Source organism: Herpailurus yagouaroundi, unplaced genomic scaffold (genome assembly GCF_014898765.1).
Source record: "Herpailurus yagouaroundi ecotype Mexico unplaced genomic scaffold, PumYag 196, whole genome shotgun sequence".
NCBI classification, from domain to species: Eukaryota; Metazoa; Chordata; class Mammalia; order Carnivora; family Felidae; genus Herpailurus; species Herpailurus yagouaroundi.
In genome coordinates, this window is record NW_024412427.1 from 10,447,681 (window position 1) to 10,466,747 (window position 19,067).

At 40.5% G+C, this 19,067-nt stretch overlaps 1 protein-coding gene across 4 annotated transcripts in view; it reads left to right on the plus strand.

Moving 5' to 3' along the window:
- Window positions 1–19,067, plus strand: part of UQCC1 (ubiquinol-cytochrome c reductase complex assembly factor 1) — a 101,897-nt gene that overhangs the window by 38,887 nt on the left and 43,943 nt on the right. For all 4 annotated transcript variants that reach the window (XM_040447230.1, XM_040447232.1, XM_040447233.1 and 1 more), the window contains 2 exons: window positions 3,291–3,348; window positions 18,172–18,280. In XM_040447230.1, the coding sequence (XP_040303164.1) occupies window positions 3,291–3,348; window positions 18,172–18,280 (167 nt within the window). The remainder of the gene's footprint in view (window positions 1–3,290; window positions 3,349–18,171; window positions 18,281–19,067) is intronic.

Genomic DNA, 19,067 nt, shown 5'->3' on the forward strand with positions numbered 1-19,067 from the left:
CGATGCAGGGCTCGAACTCACAAACTGTGAAATCCCGACCTGAGCCGAAGTCGGACGCTCAACGGACTGAGCCACCCAGGCACCTCCAAGATTACACCTTTAAAATGGCTGTTGCTCTCTTAGACTTTTGGTATTTAAGGACTTGACTTTTTAGAGTCCTGAGCATTCAGTAATTTTTTAAAAGGATAGAGAGGCTTAGGTAGCTCAACACTATCATCCTCACTCTTCCAACAAAAGCGAAGCCAGTGTTAATTCATGAAGATTGTATAAGAATGAGTTGTTCACTAACAGTGTGCTTGTGAATAAACAATAGGCCTATAATAGCCTAGTGGGTAGGCCCCAAGTTATAGACTCTCTGTCATCTCAGAGCCAAGGTGTTCAAAGGTCTTGATCCAGAGGCCTACACATTGGGGGTTCTGACTGGTGAGATAACCTTAACAGCCAGCCACCTGTTGTTTTCAAGATGTTCTGATGGTGTATATCATTTGTGACATAAATGAGCATACCCTCTGTGAGCATACAGTGGTTTGCTAACTGGTCTTCTGGAGATCAGTATTGTTATGAAGAGCACTTTGGAGCAGAGGGGGCCAATCAGTAAAGTTTAATTCCATACTGCCTGAAAACTGCTTTGTTTTTAGCTCTTAAAAGACTTACTACCTTGGAGAGGAGGCTCCTTAATGAGTAAGTTCTGAGTCAGTGATTGAGGTTCATCATTTTATTGACACAGTCTTAAATAGTGACCTATTTAAGATATTTTAAACCCTAGTGTTTAAATAATTCACTGAGAAACAACCATAGTGAATATTTATTGAGTACGTATTAACTATTAACCATTTTGCTAAACGTTTTACAGGCCTTATCTCGTTTAGTCCTCACAAATCCCTATAAGGTAGGTTCTCTTGTTCTCCCCATTTTTACAGAGAAGACAGCTGAGGCACAGAGAAGGCTAAATAACTTTACCCAGAGTCAAATAGCAAGTAAGAGGTAGAGTCAAGGTTTTGAATCAGGAGGTCTGACCCTAAAATCTGCATTAAACAAACAACAGTGTTAATACTGCCACTCCATAACAGCAATGAATTATTTAATTTTATCCAACTTGGTAGTGAGGAAGAAAGTACATAGCCTCAGAAAATAATGCACTGAGTGTATATTGTTGCAAGAGTGTGATCATGGCAGAAGACAGTAACAGATTTTAGCTTTGAAGTGTTTAAACATAGTTCATTGAGCTAAAGATCTGCTGTGCTTTGTGTTGCTCATGCTCAGACATTTAGTGGTCTTGTTTTTTAGGGCTTTACTCTGGGTTTCTGTTCTGACCCCAGTGGATACAGGGAGTCAATATGCAGCTCTTTTCCCATCCTCAGCCCTGAGCCGACCCCCAGAATGGAAAATTGTGACCCAAGTCCAGCTGCTGGCCTGTCTTTGCTTTCCAGCCCAAGAACTGATTCCCTCTCTGAGAAAATTGGAAAGGCTCCTGGAGGCTGCTGAGAAACTTTGATGTAGAGGTAGCAATTGAACAGATTGTCCTTTAGAAGCAGCCAAATTTCATTTTCCAGATTGAAAGACAGACTTCCAAGAAAACTTTTCTTTTTAATGTTTTGTTCTAGCATCCAAAAAAGACCCAACTTCAGATCTGGGCTTGAGAGTTTCTCATGGCTATTCTTGTTCTAGGTGGAGGGTGGTTGGCCCACTCTCAGATGGCATGTATCTTAATAGCTGTATGGTTGGCCAGGCCAGCCTTCACCTCCCTCCTGCTGGGTTCCAAGAGGAAGTCCACTTGACAACTGCTGGGCACCTCCCAGTACACTCACCAGAGTATTTTGGTGTCACTTTGTGACGGACTTGGACTTAAACTCCTGCCCAACCGCGAGCTTGTTAATATTGTGGCTGCCCTCAAGTTACTTAGCCTTTTTGAGCCTCTAAATGAGTGTTATAATACCTCCCTTCAGGGTTAAAGTGAGGATTAAGTGAGAAAATTATTGACATGACTAGCAGTGGACCTGGCAGGAAGTATGGGCCCTTAGTGAATGTTAGGTTCTGATTATAGTGTTAGAGAAGCAGTTAGTGATTAAGAACATGGTGCCTGGAATCAAGCAGATCTGAGTTTGATCCCAGGTGTTTCATTTCATGGCTGTGTGACCTTAGGCAGTTGTCATGATCTCTAGGAGTCCATTTTCTTACCTGTCAAATGAGGGTAATATTAATACCCACCTCATAGGCCTGGTAGGATTCATTGAGCTTATGCCTGTAAGCACCAATTATAATGTCACACATAGTAAGCCTATAAGGAATTACTGCTCTTTATTATTACTGGCAGTGTTAGTGTCCCTCACAGAGGTCCTACCCTGTGTTTTCTCTCCGAATGGCCCCTTTGTGTTATCATTTAGTACATTGTATACTTCATTGTTTGCTGCAAGGCAGTATATATCCCTTTTATCTTGAGTCATTTCTCCAAAGGACTGATTGTACCCGAAGGGCCTGCATTTCCCACTGTTACTCATTTTCTTTGTCCTCTTGCTTTTGCTTTTCTCCCTGTCATGTAACAGGGTGGGCACATTCAGCATTCAGTGGAGGACCCCTCATCTAGCCAGGGGCATTTCCTAGAGATCTGAGAATTGAGAGGTTTGGATGGCTAAGCACTGACCTGAGTTTTGGTAACTTAAAGCCCAGTTTTATCATTCCTACAGGTTGATGAATGGCCTTTCATTAGATATAATCTGCTTTTTTTATTCAACTACAGCTCCCTACAGCCCCATTTCTTTCTCCTGGTCATTTATTTTGGACGAGTCATTCAGCATTCCCATGTTCCTAGTACACTGGGTCACCTTAAGGAAGACAGGAAAAAGAAACTAGAACTTAGACTTAGCAGGGCTCAAGTAAAAAAAGCCTGTACTTAATTCGGGTAGGCAAAGTAGTGTCTTCCTAGCTTTCCAGAAGAATTTGAGACCAGGAAGGGAAAATAACATGTAAGTTGGAAGGAACCATAGAGATCATCTAGGCCACATTATACAAAGTGAGAAAACAGCCTCTGAGAAGAAAAGTGATTTGCCCAAGGCCACACAGCAAAGTGGTAACAGGGCTGGAACTAGAGGGCTGGTTGTCTGACTGCATTCAATACTCTTTCAACTCGTAGTCTTATTCTGTGGTTCTCCTGGCCCTCTCTATGGTAGTATAATCACAGAGCACTATAACTGCCATATATTTAGTTGAACAGATTCCTACCAATATTTAAAATATAGGCGATATTTCTCCTCTGAACCCTCACGTATTTATACTTTATTATTATTTTCTAGGGTGTCAGATGCCTGATACATTCAATTCATGGTTTCTTATAACTCTGCTTCACGTCTGGTAAGTGAGCAATTTAAGTGAAGTCACCAAATTTTTTTTTTTTTTTAAACACTGCTGACTTGTAAGGTATAGCCTTCAGCAGGGCTGAATATATGAAATGGCAGTTGTTCAGGCATTAAAAACTGTTCCTTTCATTTTAATAACTAATGTCTTAAAGCACATTTTTACTAAAGGTCAAAGCATAGTCCCAGAAAGAACCTAATATTTGTAGGCTTTTCTCAAAGAACACCTACCCCAGTGAACAATGCTATCAGTATCTCTTAGAGACTCTATGAGCTTGGATGGAAAATTCTCTCCCTTGGCTGTTTTAGGAAAGTTCACATTTACGTAAAAGTGGTTTGAATTGTGAGAATCCGTGGTCATTTTCATTGCTGGTCATCAGAAACTTATAACAAATTATAGCACTGACATTTACGCCTGTACCTCTAAAATGTGCATACAGGTTAGATTCGTGCCAGGTTTGTTGCGTGTAAAAATATTTAACACCTTAAACAGTATATTTTTTCTTCAGCTGCAAATTAAGTAGCCAAAAAAATCAATTTTTCATCTAATGTTACACAGTATTAAAGGTCAGAAGGATATAGGAGAGACGTTGAAGTGGGGGCTGGGGAATGCATTTATTGAACTGCCAGATCTCAGGAAAGTAAATTCTGGAGAACTAAGTTTACTACTTTGACCATAGTGAGTATCTGAGGAACGTGGGGAATGGTTGCCCTGTCAAAAGGACCCTTGTTTGAGACTGCCTTCAGCTGAGCTTTGCATCACAGAACTGACTACTATATAAAGACTTTTTGGTTTTGATCACCTCTGAAATATTTCTCCTGAACTCACATAGTCACTGAGATTGGCTAAGGGGCATAAGGTGGCAATTTATTTTATGTTATTTTTTTTCTAAGCAAGTACTTCATTGAGTGCACACTATGTCCTGGGCAGTTTGCTGGGAACTAGCTGTGGTTCTCAAGAAGCCCACAGTCTAGTGAGGGAGATAAGACATTTAATTTTTTTCTTTTTCAAAATTTTATTTATTTATTTTGAGAGAGAGAGAGAGTGCGCGCATGCAAGCACGGGGAGGGGCAGAGAAAGAAGGAGAGAGAGAATTCCAAGCAGGCTTTGCACTTTGAGCGCAGAGCCTGACGTGGGGCTCAATCCCATGCACCATGAGATCATGACCCGAGCTGAAATCAAGAGTCAGATGTTCAACTGACTGAGCCACCCAGGAGCCTCAGGAGAGAAGATATTTAAAATAGTCCATGACAAATCGGAGAATGGCTAAGTTCTGTAATAAATCTGAGTAAGTAGTGCCCATGGGATCACAGAGGAAGCTGCAACTATCAAAACCATTACTAGTTCTGCCTCTTCTTTGAAATGTACCATGTCTTTTAGTCACATAGCTGTGAAGGCAGACTACCTTCTGTCTGAATGGTGAAGATTAGGAAAAGGCTTAGGGAGGGCAGCTGGGTATACTGAGAGGAAAACTACTTTTTCAAGAGGAGAGGACTGCAGAAGTGGCACTGTAGAATTACTCACTGGAAAGGTGGGAGGGTGCAGAAGAGGCGAGGCTATTCCCAGAGGAGCTCAAAGATAATATTCAGAGCTTGTATGAAAGGCTCTTTATTGCCTATATAACTAGAGGTATCAGAGTGTTAGAGGGAGTGGATGGCAAAATCAAATATATAATCCCTGTGACCACATCCCAAGGTCAATCCGTAATAGTAGCCAGGAGAACCTTGAAACTACTTACAGTTCTCTCAAGATAGCCACCGTTTCCAGACATGCTTGCTGTGTCTTCCTTTCTGAGGTTGGTTTCATTTCTCAGAGGAATGGGGAGTACTACTATTACCAGTTAAGTAGCGGGAGGGAAGCTGTCTGCTTCAAATCTACATTTGGTCTCCCCTCCACCCTTTCTCTTTAGTTCTCACAATCTGCAGTCTTCAGTGGAATGAATCAGTAGCTTTCCAGTTTGAATCAACAAACTTTTATTGGGGACCTACTGTGTGTTAAGGACTGTGGGGCTTTGGAGAGATGGGTATGACATGATGTGCATTGTCTAGCGGATAACAGGCAGGAAGTATACTTTATGGCAACCTTTCCCACTGAATTCCTCTACAAACCTGCCCCAGACACTTCAGACAACTGGCTGTCCTCAAATACTCCCATGTCCTTGCTCATATGTCCTGGGTGTTGTTCCTGATATTCCCTAAACCTAAAATGCCCATGTTTTCTCTGATAGAAATTCTCCTCACCCTTCATGGTACATCTCAATGTCATCTCTGCCACAGAGCACTCTTTATCCAATACTGCCCCCCACGCCGCAACCACCACCAAATTTGGATTTAGTTATACTTCCTTGTACTTCCAGGGTATCTGCTTGTGCCTTGGGCACAACACTTCTTTCACCGTCATCCATTATAGGCAACTGTACTTCCTGCCTGAACTACAGTTTTGTAAAACTTGTGCTGTTTTGGGGCCCACTTGTGCTGTTTCCTCCAAGAAGAATTGGGGAGACTTTCTCTTCTAAGGGGTAGGGGTATTAGGAGGAGTAATCATTCCACCCAAGTCTGTGGAGAAGCTATGTTCTTCCAGCCCTGTTCTCTTAGCCTGAAGCTCCAAGAGGGTAACAAAGATAGCCAAGTCCAGTATTAGAGGGCCCAGTGGACTTCCTAGAGATGTATAGGGTTGAAATACCTCCTGAAGGTGGTAGTATGAGGGAGAGGTTAGGAGGCTTAGAAAGCAGTCATAAAAGTAGAAAGAATCTGCCCCATCCCCCAAAGGGGGGAAAAAAACCCCTACTAAACAGAATACCCTGGCAGTGGACTTTTCAGAAAGCTTGCTTGGGTTCCCAAGTGTGATGGCTCCCTGTTGGCCTTTAGAATAGGGACAGGATTTCTCACATCCTTTTAGTTCCCCTGGAGGAGGTGTTGATGATTCCCTTATCCTATCTGCCTTCTCTAGTTCCCAAGTTTTTCTGTGTATGTCCAGTTTCTAGAGGGGCCTTATCAGTTGTGTATTCACGTGAACTTGTAGCAGCTGCAATGACTGTGTGTCCTTTGTCTTTGCTGAACAAGGTTAGTATTGAATGTGGCTGCTGAAAAATTGTTGAGAGAGGTTGCTGTCTAGGCTTTCCTGCATCCAAATGTGTACTTGATAAAAGCAGGCCTCCTCCTCTGTTTACTGTCTTGGGCAATGGCACTGCAATCCATTCAGGTGTCCACACCAGAAACTGGGGAGACCTCCCTGACTCTTCCCTTACCCCCCTCATCTATCTGGTCAGTCACCAGTCACCCCTTCAAACTTTTTTGCCCATGACCCACAGTAACAAATGAATTTTACTTTGCAACCCAGAACACACATGTCTCTGATACTACAGTTTTGTAAAACTTGTCCTTAAAATGTCAGATAATCTCTGATATTTTCTATTCCATTTGAATTCATTTTAAAGAAAAAATTTAACATGTGACCTGTTAAATTGATTTTACTGGATTATAAGAAACAGTACTTGAAAACTGGTCTTTGGCCTCCAACTTCCATCTTCACATGCCATTGATCTTCTCAATACAAATTAAATTAGCATGCATGCACGTGCACACACACACACTCTCCCTAATGTTCTCCATTATTCTCAGGACAAAGTATATTTCTTAGCATGGCATTCAGATTCCACCAAATATGCCACCCCTGCTACTCTCATATGGTACTATTCTAGGTACTGCTATCCCCAACACTCCCTCCTCTGCAAGATAAAACAATATTATATAATAGAAATACCAAGTTTTCTTCTGTCCAGAAAGCCCTTCTCTATCCTCTTTACCTGACAAAACTCCTGTTTTTTCATTCAGTATCTAACTCAGGTATCATTTCTGTTTGAAACCTTCCCTTTCCTTTGAAAGCAAGAGTTAGTTCCTCTTCTGTATTTACTTAGTATTTTAGGGACCTCTATCATAGCACTCATCACGTAACATTTTTATGTTTTATCGTATCAGTCTTCTTTGTGGATGGTGACTTTATTGAGAGCAAGAATTATTTTTATCTTTTTGGAAAGATATGAAAATGAGATATTACTTCTCACAGTTCTGTGTATTATTCTTAGTTTGTATCAATAAATGTTCATCAAGCAATTGATGTTCTCAGATCTAACTTGACTCGCACGGCATTTGGAAGGGTCCTGGCACTGTCTTTTGGTTGGGTGAGAGTGGCAAAGCTCTGCTCCTGCTTAAGTTTCTCTGGGTTGTTACATGTATGTAGCTGGAATTTATGTTGGCGTTACAAGTGTTAATAGATTTGTAGAGACTCCTCTCAAAATTTGTCATGGAATGCTAGTACCTTCTAAATGCAGAAGTTGATTTTAGAAGATGGAATGGGATAAATAAAATTAGAGTATGCCGATGATGGAGATGGAATGGGGAGGGAGTAAAATGCAGTTTGTATTTTAATTTTAATTTTTTATTTTTTAAATTAAAAACATTTTTTTTAATGTTTATTTATTTTTAAGAGAGAGAGTGTGAATGGGCGAGGGGCAGAGAGAGAGAGGGAGAGTCCAAAGCAGGCTCCAGGCTTCAAGGTGTCAGCACAGAGCCCGATGTGGGGCTCAAACTCCCAAACCATGAGATCATGACCTGAGCTGAAGTCAGACAATTAACCGACTGAGCCACCCAGGCGTCCTGCAGTTTGTATTTTTAAAAATTATTTTAGTGGCGACTGGGTAGCTCATCAGTTAAGCGTCCAGCTTCAGCTCAGGTCATGATCTCATGGCTTGTGAGTTTGGGCCCCTCATCGGGCTCTGTGCTGTCAGCTCAGAGCCTGGAGCCTGCTTCAGATTCTGTCTCTGTCTCTCTCTACCTGCCCCTCTGCTCACACACTGTCTGTCTGTCTGTCTCTCTCATATATAGATAAACATTTTTAAAAAATCTTAAAAAAATTATTTTAAAGTCAGGTGTGTCATAAATATAATTACCAAGCCCTTTACATATGTTATCTTTTATTTATTTACATGTATTATCTTACTCATTGTTACAACTACTTTATTCTTGTTTTATATGAGGGATCAGAGGTTTTATATATGAGGGATCAGAGGTTTACAGAAGTCAAAAAACTTGTCCAAAGAACTAGTTAGTACATGGCAGAGAGAAAATTCTAAGTGTGGATCTGGCTAACTCAACAGTGTTAAGTTGCTTTCCTCATTGGTAATTAAAACTACCAAAGTAATTTAATAATTGCTGATTGATACTAATACTATTTAATATTTATTAATACTATTTATTAAAGTACCTGCTTACTCTTTTTTTTAAAGTTTATTTAGAGAGAGAGCGAGCAAGTGGGACGGGGCAGAAAGACAGGGAGAGAGAGAATTCCAAGCAGGCTCCGAACTGTCTTGAATTCATGAATCTTGAGATCATGACCTGAGCCAAAATCAAGAGTTGGATGTTTAACTGACTGGCGCCCCAGTACCAGCTCATTATTAAACATAAATTCATAAAATTTTAGGGGCACCTGGCTGGCTCAGTCTCTGGAGTATGCAACTCTTGATCTCAGGGTTGTGGGTTCTAGTCCTCCATAGGGTGTAGAGAATACTTTAAAAAGGGAGGAGAGGGATGCTGCCTGGGTGGCTCAGTTGGTTAAGCGTCCAACTCTAGATTTCATCTCAGGTCATGATCCCATGGTTCATGAGTTCAAGTCCTGAGTTGGGCTCTGCACTGACAATGTGGAGCCTGCTTGGGATTCTCTCTCCCTTTCTGTCCCTCCCCATCACACAAGCTTGCACTTTCTCTCTCAAAATAAATAAATAAACATTAAAAACATCTTAAATCCATAAAATTATTACATCTGTTCTCCAATTGAACCTGTCCTCACAGGGCCAGAGTGTGGGAGAGAGATATTAAATCATTAATAGAATACAGCTGAAATAGCATGATGAGAGGAAATGGCAGGGAGAAGAGCGGTACATAATTTAGATGGGGGGATGGGTCATTCAGGGAGGGCTTCACTGAAGAAATGACGTCTAAACTGATGAGTAGAAGTTAGCAAGTCAAAAGGTGCATGAAAAGCATTGCAAGTAAAGAGATCTAGTGGTTCAATCCTTTTACCAGCTGGGCCCTTTTTAAATATGAAATTTTATACCCAGTCACCATATATGCATAGATAAAGAATTGCTGTTTGGGTTGAGGAAGTGAGAATGACCTGTTCACTCAGGTCTTCACAATGTATGCACTGGTAAGGGACTCTTATGTAGCTCTGTGGAAACTCAGACCACAGTTTAAAAACCACAGATCCAGTTCAACCCTCTCATGATTACAATGGGGAGACGATTTTGGCAATTTTAAGGAATTTGTTCACAGGCCTCTTCATCTGTAATGGAGGACCTGAGATCCAAATCTGAAGCTAACTGCTCCTTCTCCATTCAATACTTGGCTTCCTGCTTGAGTGTTCCCCTTTGGTGGTCATGGAGATGGGGGTTTCTTCCCATGAATATGAACAGCATTTCACTGATCGCCAATGATATGAAATTGTTTCTTGGTACTCACTGTCTTTGTCCTGGGAGAGGCCACAAGTAAAGTAGACCTGAGAACAGTTCAGGGTGATAAGCTCTGTGTATAGCAGACCCACAGATCTTATGGGAACACAGGGAAGGGGGACTGCCTGGGGATTGTCAAGACAAGCAGTTGCATTGGCCTCCTGGGGTCTAGAACCAGAGGACATGGGATCTTAAGGAGTTATTAGGAGATTAAGAAGTAATTGTAAGCTACTTTTTAAGATACTCCAAGTGATTAAGATTGATAATCACTGATTGGTAATCAGAAACAGGACAGAAGGGAAACATTTTGTTATTTGTTTTTTACTTTTGTTAGAGAGAGAGAGCATAAGTGGGGGAAGGATAATGGTGGAGCAGGGAGAGAGAGAGAAAGAGAGAGAGAATTTTAAGCAGACTCCATGCCCAGCGAGGAGCCCAACTTGGGGCTCGATCCCTCAACTGTGAGATCATGACCTGAGCTGAAATCAAGAGTTGGACGCTCAACTGACTGAGCCACGTAGGTGTCCCTGTTTTTATTTTTTAATTTTAAGATGGGGAAATACTGGAACATTTTTATAAGTCTGGGGGAAGAAGCCTCTGACAAAGAAGACAAGGAAATAAATTGTGCAGGTGGGAAGGGGTTGGAAAACAGACTGGTCCCAGTCTCAGTCCAGCCAGAGAACTGCCTTGGCAGACACTCCCGGCCTTTGCAAGAGGGCTCTTCAAAATCGCCACAGCAGTTTTGATGCAGCTGTAGGGCTTTCAAGCTCATGCTGGATTCCAGCAACTTCAGATCTGCTATATATGGTGAGCCCTGGCCATGTGCACATCCTTTCTCTCCCTCCCCCAGCCAGTCATTCTGTTCAAACACACTAGTAGCTTTTGCCCAAACCAAAGGCCTATGCAGCATCATTTTGTCAACACCGCATAAACTAAAAGCACTGGTACCTGCTACCCAGGAGCTTGGTCTCTTGGGTCCGACAGGCAGGCCACAGGCCAGGTGTAGTTCTTGGAGGAGGCTCACTGTCAGGTGAGATGGCTTCAGGAAGTGCCTCACCCCACTTGTCTGTTTGCCCACAGACGGTCCTGTGGCCCCATGCTCCCCACATAAAGGTTAGGCTTCATCGGGAGGGAGTTTAGGAAACCAGGTGGAGATAGCCATGTACACAGCCCCAGGAAAGGGTAAGCATGCCAGCTCACAAATAAATAAACTCATTCATTAGCACACTGCTGAGGCTTGAGTGTGGGCATGTAGGCTCTGCTTCCTTGGCCTCAGCTGATGGCAGAATAAGGGAAACAAGCTATGTGAAAGTCCCCTTTGGGATTCCTTCATTAGCAGCCAGAGTGACAGACCTGTCTTGAATGCCCACCAGTCTTCCTTGAATTCCAAATCAGATCCACTCTGAGCAGCTTATAAACTACCATGAGGGAGAAAGAAGGCCAAACACAACTGGTATTGTCAGAAGGCCCAAACAGAGCAAGTGGGACGGGATACTCGGAGCTGCCAATACATGGCAGGAGGTCAGCGTCAAGAATAACAAGAATTCTTCCCTCCCAGATTTAGGTAGAGAGGAGGAAAGCATGGCTAGGACTGTTGTTCCTTCGAACTCTGCAGGCAGTGTCGCTGTCTTCTTCCTTGTCTGATCTAGCAGGGAGAGGCTCTTGGAACTGTGCTGTCACAGAATGGGGGAAATAGCTGATAGGGACACTGACCTGGGAGACACTGTGGCTTAGGGGAAAGCAGAAGTTCAGGCTTCATTCTAGCTCTGCTCTTTTAAGTTACTTAAGTAATTATAAAATACATTTTAAGACTTTCCAAGTGATTAAGAAAGTGGTCACTAAAGGGAGAAACAGGATGGAAGGGAAACTTTCTAAAAATTTTTTATTTTAAGATAGGGAAACACTGAAACATTTTATAAGTCTAGAGGTAGAAGCCTTTTTAAAAAAATTTTATTTAAAAAATGTTTTTTGGTGTTTATTCACTTGAGAGAGAGAGAGAGAGAGAGAGAGAGAGAGAGAGAGAAAACGAGTAGGAGAGGAGTAGAGAGAGAGGGGGACACAATCCGGAGCAGGCTCCAGGCTCTGAGCTGTCAGCACAGACCCCGATGTGGGGCTTGAACCCACAAACCATGAGATCATGACCTGAGCCGAAGTTGGACACTTAACTGACTGAACTACCCAGGCACCCCAAGGAAGAAGCCTTTTTACTTCCTTCTCTGCTTTCCTCAGAGCATGAGTGTTCTTTTTTGTGAAATGAGAACAGTTAAACTAGGTTGAAAGAGTGAATGCAAATGCATTTTTGAGTGACAAGTCTGATATTAGAGGGCGCCATCAGTGACAGTAATCATTATTATTATTTGCCTTAAGGTAAAATTTTTATCTTAGCCCTTTGTCTTTTGAAACTCCTAGTGAGTGAGTCTTTTTCCCTTTTCCCCTGTCTCTGTGCTTACCTTTCAGTGATAGTTGGGAGTCAGGACTAGGGCTTGACCACTCCTTTTTTTCTTTACTTTGCTAGCTGAGTTATTTGCTTTCCTTATGTGTAAAAGATATCAGTATTATTTATGAGCCACTGGGGTCACTGAGAGACAAGGATGTACTGTGAAGCTCAAAACCTCAATAATAAGTTGTGGGTTTAAGAACATCATCAAACTTGGGACAGGTAACCGGAATTGCTCCTAAACAGAGAGTAGTTTATATACAGACTAAGTCCACACTCAGGGTAGGTACTTAGTAGATACTTGTTAAATAAATGATTAAATTATTTATTTAATAACAAGAATGTTTTTTTTGTTTTTTTGTTTTTTAATTTTTTTTTAACGTTTTTATTTATTTTTTTGGGGACAGAGAGAGACAGAGCATGAACGGGGGAGGGGCAGAGAGAGAGGGAGACACAGAATCGGAAACAGGCTCCAGGCTCTGAGCCACAGCCCAGAGCCCGACGCGGGGCTCGAACTCACGGACCGCGAGATCGTGACCTGGCTGAAGTCGGACGCTTAACCGACTGCTCCACCCAGGCGCCCCAACAAGAATGTTTTTATTACTAGAGTCTCTCTTTGTAAAAAGATTTTTAAAAGTAATCTATTTTTGGTCACCTGGGTGGTAGAATTGGTTAAGCATCTGACTTTGGCTCAGCTCATGATCTCATGGGTACATGAGTTTGAGCTCCGCATTGGGCTCTCTGCTGTCAGCGCAGAGCCTGTTTTGGATCCTCTGTCCCCGCCCTCTCTCCCCCTCCCCTGTGTGTGTGAGCTCTTTCTTTTTCAGAAACATAAAAAAAAAAAAAAGTTTATAAAAGGTAAAAATAAAAAAAAAATCTATTCTTTAATTTTTTTAATGTTTATTTATATTTCAGAGAGAGAGAGAGAGAATACATGCACGCACTCGTGAGCTGGGGAGGGGCAGAGAGAGACAGAGACAGAATCTGAAGGAGGCTCCGGACTCTAACCCACGAGCCATGAGATCATGACCTGAGCTGAAGTTGGATGCTTGACCAACTCAGCCACCCAGCTGCCCCTAAAAATAATTTCTTTTTTGAGGAGTTTTAGGTTTGAGCAGAAGGTTATCTCTTTTTAAAGTTTATTTTGCATTCTTAAGAGCAATTTTTATTATGTTTTATTTAGCAGGGAGGTGTTCCCCCCCCCCCGCCCCACTTTCTTCTCCACTTTCCCTAGAACAGAGCTCTGAAATTATGAAGTTGAATCAGTAGTAAAATGTAATTTGGCTTCTCAGCATTTAATTTAAACATTTATTATGAGGAATGTATCCATGATGGAAATTGAAATAGAGCTGTCCTGTTACTTAAACCTGGTGTTCTCAGTTGTTGTGGAATGTAGTTTCCTTAGTGACTCAGGCTGCCAATAGTTACTTTTTGTTGTTGTAGGTATTCTTGCCTCAAGTTAGCCAGTCTTCCTCTTCTGATAGGCTATTTCTAATGTGATGCTAGTTTTGAAACTATTACTGCCCTTGTGAAGATTAAATGAAGGAAAAAGAGAGTAAATGGATTCTAAGATATGTACTAGTCATTAGAGGCAGCAGAAAAACAGTACAACTCTGGGACAAGATTATCAGGGTTCAGATCTCACCTATAAATCTAGTGGTTTGTAACTCTGGACAAGTTACTTCTCAAAGACTCAGTTTCCTCATTTAAAAAGTCAGACAGTAGGAAGACCAGCCTTGGACTACACCAAAAGAAAAATCTTTTGCCTAGTCAAGGAAACCATTAACAAAATAAAAAGGCAACCTACTGAATGGGAGGGAGAAGATATTGACAAATGATCTATATGATAAGAGGTTAATGTCCAAAGTCTATAAAGAACTTCTATGACTCAGCATTCCACCACAAATAAATAATCCAATTAAAAATGGGCAGAGGACCCAAATAGACATTTTGCCAAAAAAGACATGTAGATGGCCAACAGACACATGGAGAGATGTTCAGCCTCACTCATCGTCAGGGCAGTGCAAATCAAAACTACAGTGAGATAACACTTTACAGCTGTGAGAATGGCTAGCATCAAAAAGACAAGAAATAACAAGTGTTGGCGAGGCTGTGGAGAAAAAGGAACCCTCATGTACTGTTGGCAGGAATGTAAATTGGTATAGCCACTGTGGAAAACAGTATGGAGGTTCCTCAAAAAATTGAAAACAGAAATCCCATATGGTCCAGGAATTCCACTACTGGGTATTTACCCAAAAAATGAAAACACAAATTTGAAAATATAGATGCACCTCTGTGTTTATTGCAGTATTATCTACAATAGCCAATATATGGAAGCAGCTGAAGTGTCCATTCATAGATGAGTGGATAAAGAAGATGTGGTGTGTGTGTGTGTGTATATATCTATATCTATCTATCTATATCTATATCTATCTATCTATCTATCTATCTATCTATCTATCTATGCAATGGAATATTACTCAGCCATAAAAAGGATGAGATCTTGCCAGTTTCCACAACAAGGATGGACCTAGAGGGTATATGCTAAGTGAAATAAGTCAGAAAAATATAAATACCGTATGACTTCACTTATGTATGGAATCTAAGAAAACCAAATGAATAAACAAATAAAAAGCAGAAATAGCTTCATAAGTACACCGAACAAACTGATGGTTGCTGGAGGGGAGAGAGGTTGGGGGATGGGCAAAATGGCTGAGGGAGGAGTAGGAGATACAGGCTTCCAGTTTATGGAATGAATAAGTCATGGAGATAAAGGCTACATCATAGAGAATATAGTCAAAATGGTATCGTAATAGGGTTGGATAGTGACAGATGGTAGCTACACTTGTGAACATAGCATAATGTATACTTTATGGTCTGAGAAAATCTGTGCCTTTTAAACCTCAGAAGGCAGGTGTATTAACAAACTACAGAATTTTCAAATAAATGAAGAATTCCATTACCTCACTATTGCTGTTGATGAATTAGCCTCTGACGACACTTAAGCATCAAAACACACAGTGTCTTTTCAGGTGAGAGGCTGACATGAGTGATTTGATTAAGAAAATTTTATGGAAAAGGACTATTGAACTTTCCCTGGTTTGTTTCTGCTTTGGAATACATTCTGTATCATGTGAAGAAGCCAAGTCTTTTTCCATGACCTGTTTTTATTGTTATAAAGTATTATTTGTTAGGCACTAACTGGGTTCAGAGGTTACAAATTTAAAATCACAGCATAAGCCAATCTCCTGGTTGGAAGGGATATTAAAGATCATGTAGTCAACTTGTCAGATAGCTGAGTTCTCACAAAGCATTTATTCACTCTTCAGAAGTAGGCACGTTCTATGTCTTGGGCTTATTCATTCCATCATTCAAATCTTCAGAAACTTCTGCTAGAAAGTTATTGTTTCAGTGTTCAGTGTTGAGTGATTCTTTCTCCCCCTGTGGCTTACCCATTGATTCTGACTCTTAACTCTTGGACAAATAGTCTAATTGCTTTCCTACAATATTTAAGGCAACTCACCTGTTTTTCTCCAGGTTATAGATCTTCTGATCTTTCATCTCTTCCTTTTGTCTCTTAAAATATAATATTCAGGGGCACCTAGGTAGCTCAGTCAGTAGAGCGTCCAACTTTGGCTCAGGTCATGATCTTGCAGTTCATGGGTTCAAGCCCCACATCAGGCTCACTGCTGTCAGCCTATCAGTGCAGAGCCTGCTTCAGATCCTCTGTTCCCCTCTCTCTGCCCCTACCTGCTTGCACTCTCCCACCCAAAATAAGTAAATATTAAAAAATAGATATGTATATATAAAATGATATTCAAAACTATGGACAGTATTTCAAGCAGAGTCTGACCTGTGCTGAATGGAACAAAAATGTCACTTTGCACATCGAAGATATTGTATTTCCATTACTGTATCTAAAATCACATTTATTTGGGGGGTAACCTCATCATTACCTTGACATCCTTTGAAGTCAGTTGTCAACTTAAGCCTATAAGGCTTTTTCACATGTAAATGGGCATGACTCACCTATCTTGTACCTACAGTTCTTTTAGACCCAAGGGCAGGACCTTAGGTTTATCCCTGTTCAAAATCATTCTGTTAGATTCAGCCCATTGAAACGGTCTCTTGGAATATTTTTGGTTCATGGTAGGGTCATCCAGCATATTTGTCTTCCTGCCCAACCCCTTGTCATCTGCAAATTTGGTAAGTATGTTTTCTTTTCTACATCTTTAGTTGTTAACAGAGATGTTGGCACAGGCCAGGCTGGAATCATTCCATTGTGCCATACGATTGCTAGTAGATTTTAACGGGCAGGATTGTCAGTTTAGATTGACTATTCCATAACTATAGCAGGAATTATCTTTTGGTGAGTAACCCAGTTGTAGCTGCTTAAAAATTTAAATAAGAGATAATATGGGGCGCCCGGGTGGTTCAGTTGGTTTAGTGTCTGACTTCGGCTCAGGTCATGATCTCACGGTTCGTGGGTTTGTGCCCTGCATTGGGCTCAGTGCTGACGGCTCAGAGCCTGGAGCCTGCTTCAGATTCTGTGTCTCCCTCTCTCTCTGCCCTTCCCTTGCTTGCGCTGTCTCTCTCTCTCCCTCAAAAATAAAGATTAAAAAAAAATTTTTTTTTAATTTAAATAAGAGATAATAGAAATAGGGATGTTCATTGAGATTAGGAACTAGTTTGGAAAGTTGATGACCCTGTTTATATTCTTCACTTGATCTTAGCCAAAAGGCTGAGAAGCGATACCCCCTGTTTATATTCTTATATATAATTAAGTATAATATTATATTTACTAATTAATAAAATATAATTCTTATATTCTTATGGAAGGTCTTAAGAAGAGAGCTTTATGGGCTAATTAGAGGCAATGTGGTATAGGAGAAGCCCTAAACTTTGCCCTGAGATGTTTTATTCACTTACTTATTTAGCAAATAATTACTAAGTGCCTACTATACTTAAGCCCTGGATATAGAATGGTTAAAAATAAAAAAAAAATTCAGGCTTCATCTTTGCCTTCAGTGGAACTTACATTCTCATGGGGGAAATGATTTGATAATTACATAGGTAAAATCATCATACTTTCTGTGATCTGTGTTCTAGGTAGGTGCCATGCCTAGACACACACCTGGTGTATATTGTGTATGACAAACAACACAAGTCATATATTTAATTTAAACACTTCTAGTAGCTCCATTTTAAAAAGTAAAAAGAAAATATTCTGAAATTAATTTTAATAGAAGGTTTTATTTAACTCAGTTATATTTAACTCCGCTTATATCTGAAATAATATGTAAGCATGTAAGCAGTATAAAAAAAATTTGAGATATTTGTAGTCTTTTTGTTGAACTAGATCTTCAAATCTTAAACTTATACCACATGTTAGTTGGAACCGGTCACATTTAAAGTGCCTAATAGCCACGCGTAGCTAGTAGCTTCTGTGTTGGACAGCACAGCATTATACCCATCTTTACAGACTACTCTATGGTATTGGGCAAATTACTTTCCATCTTTAGGACTCCTGTTTTCATTCAGTAAAATGACGGATTTTGACTTGCTTATCTTCTAACAATTAAATGTGTGTCCTTTTCATGTATGAGAGTGCCTTCTAAGGTATTGTAAATAATCTCTGTCTTGATCTGGGTGTTGCTTACATGGCTATATATAACATGTAAACATCCATCAAGCTATATACTTAAGATTTGTGTGCTTTACAGTGTCTATGTTATACCTCAATAAAAGTGTTGTCGTTTTTTTTAATAAGATCATTTTCAGTTTTTTTGATTCTGTGTTCTTTGCTGAAGTTACCCATTACACATGTGTGATATAAAAAATGCAAACAACCAGTTACTCTTTATGTCTTTTTCCCATCCAGGATGTGTCTAGTCCGAATGAAACAGGAAGGCCGGAGTGGGAAATACATGTGTCGTATCATAGTTCATTTCATGTGGGAGGATGTTGAGCAGCGTGGCAGAGTCATGGGGGTAAGTAAATGCTATCAGATTCTGGTCCCGGACAACTCCAATGAGGGATTGCCTGACTTGAGTTGAAGTTTTATCTGTGCTAGAAGGGCTTTGCTTTTAGATTTCTGTGTAATGCTGCCTAATGTCAAGTGGTAATTCAGCTAGAGTTGCTTCTGCTTCTGTGGAGACTGACATGCCGTGGACACTTTATGTGTTTGCACACATTATTATGGTTTGTCAATGTGAGGACATCCTGTGCATGGAAATGAAATTGTTAAGCCCAAATAATGGTGGTAGGAGGGAAGGGATGGGTTTGTTGAATGGAGGAAATCAGATAATAATTGAATTTTAGGACACTATGCCTTTGACACCAATTCAGTGTTTGAACCAGTTCTCCTCTAAATTAGTTTTGATGGAAATACCCTGGCATTGGGCCTACACTGCCCTCAGGAACTGAAAAACAAGTCCTTTATCGCTTAACCTAGACTAATTCAGCATCGTATCTGCTGAAAATGTACATTAGTACATTTAATAATTAACCTGAGAAAGGAGAATATATAGCATATATATAACATAGAAGGTAATGATAATAGAAACATGACACCAAAACATTAGAATACAGTTGGTTATACAAAGAGTATTCTTTTCCTTTGTATATTATGTGTTTTTGTGTCTAGACCATATTTTAATAGATTGTAATCCTTGTTTTTTTCCCATTTCATTGCCTCCCAGTTGGGACCATCTAAAGCAGAACCATCAGAAGGGGTCATGAAATGGGTTAATTTATTTTTTGTTTTTGTTTTTTGTT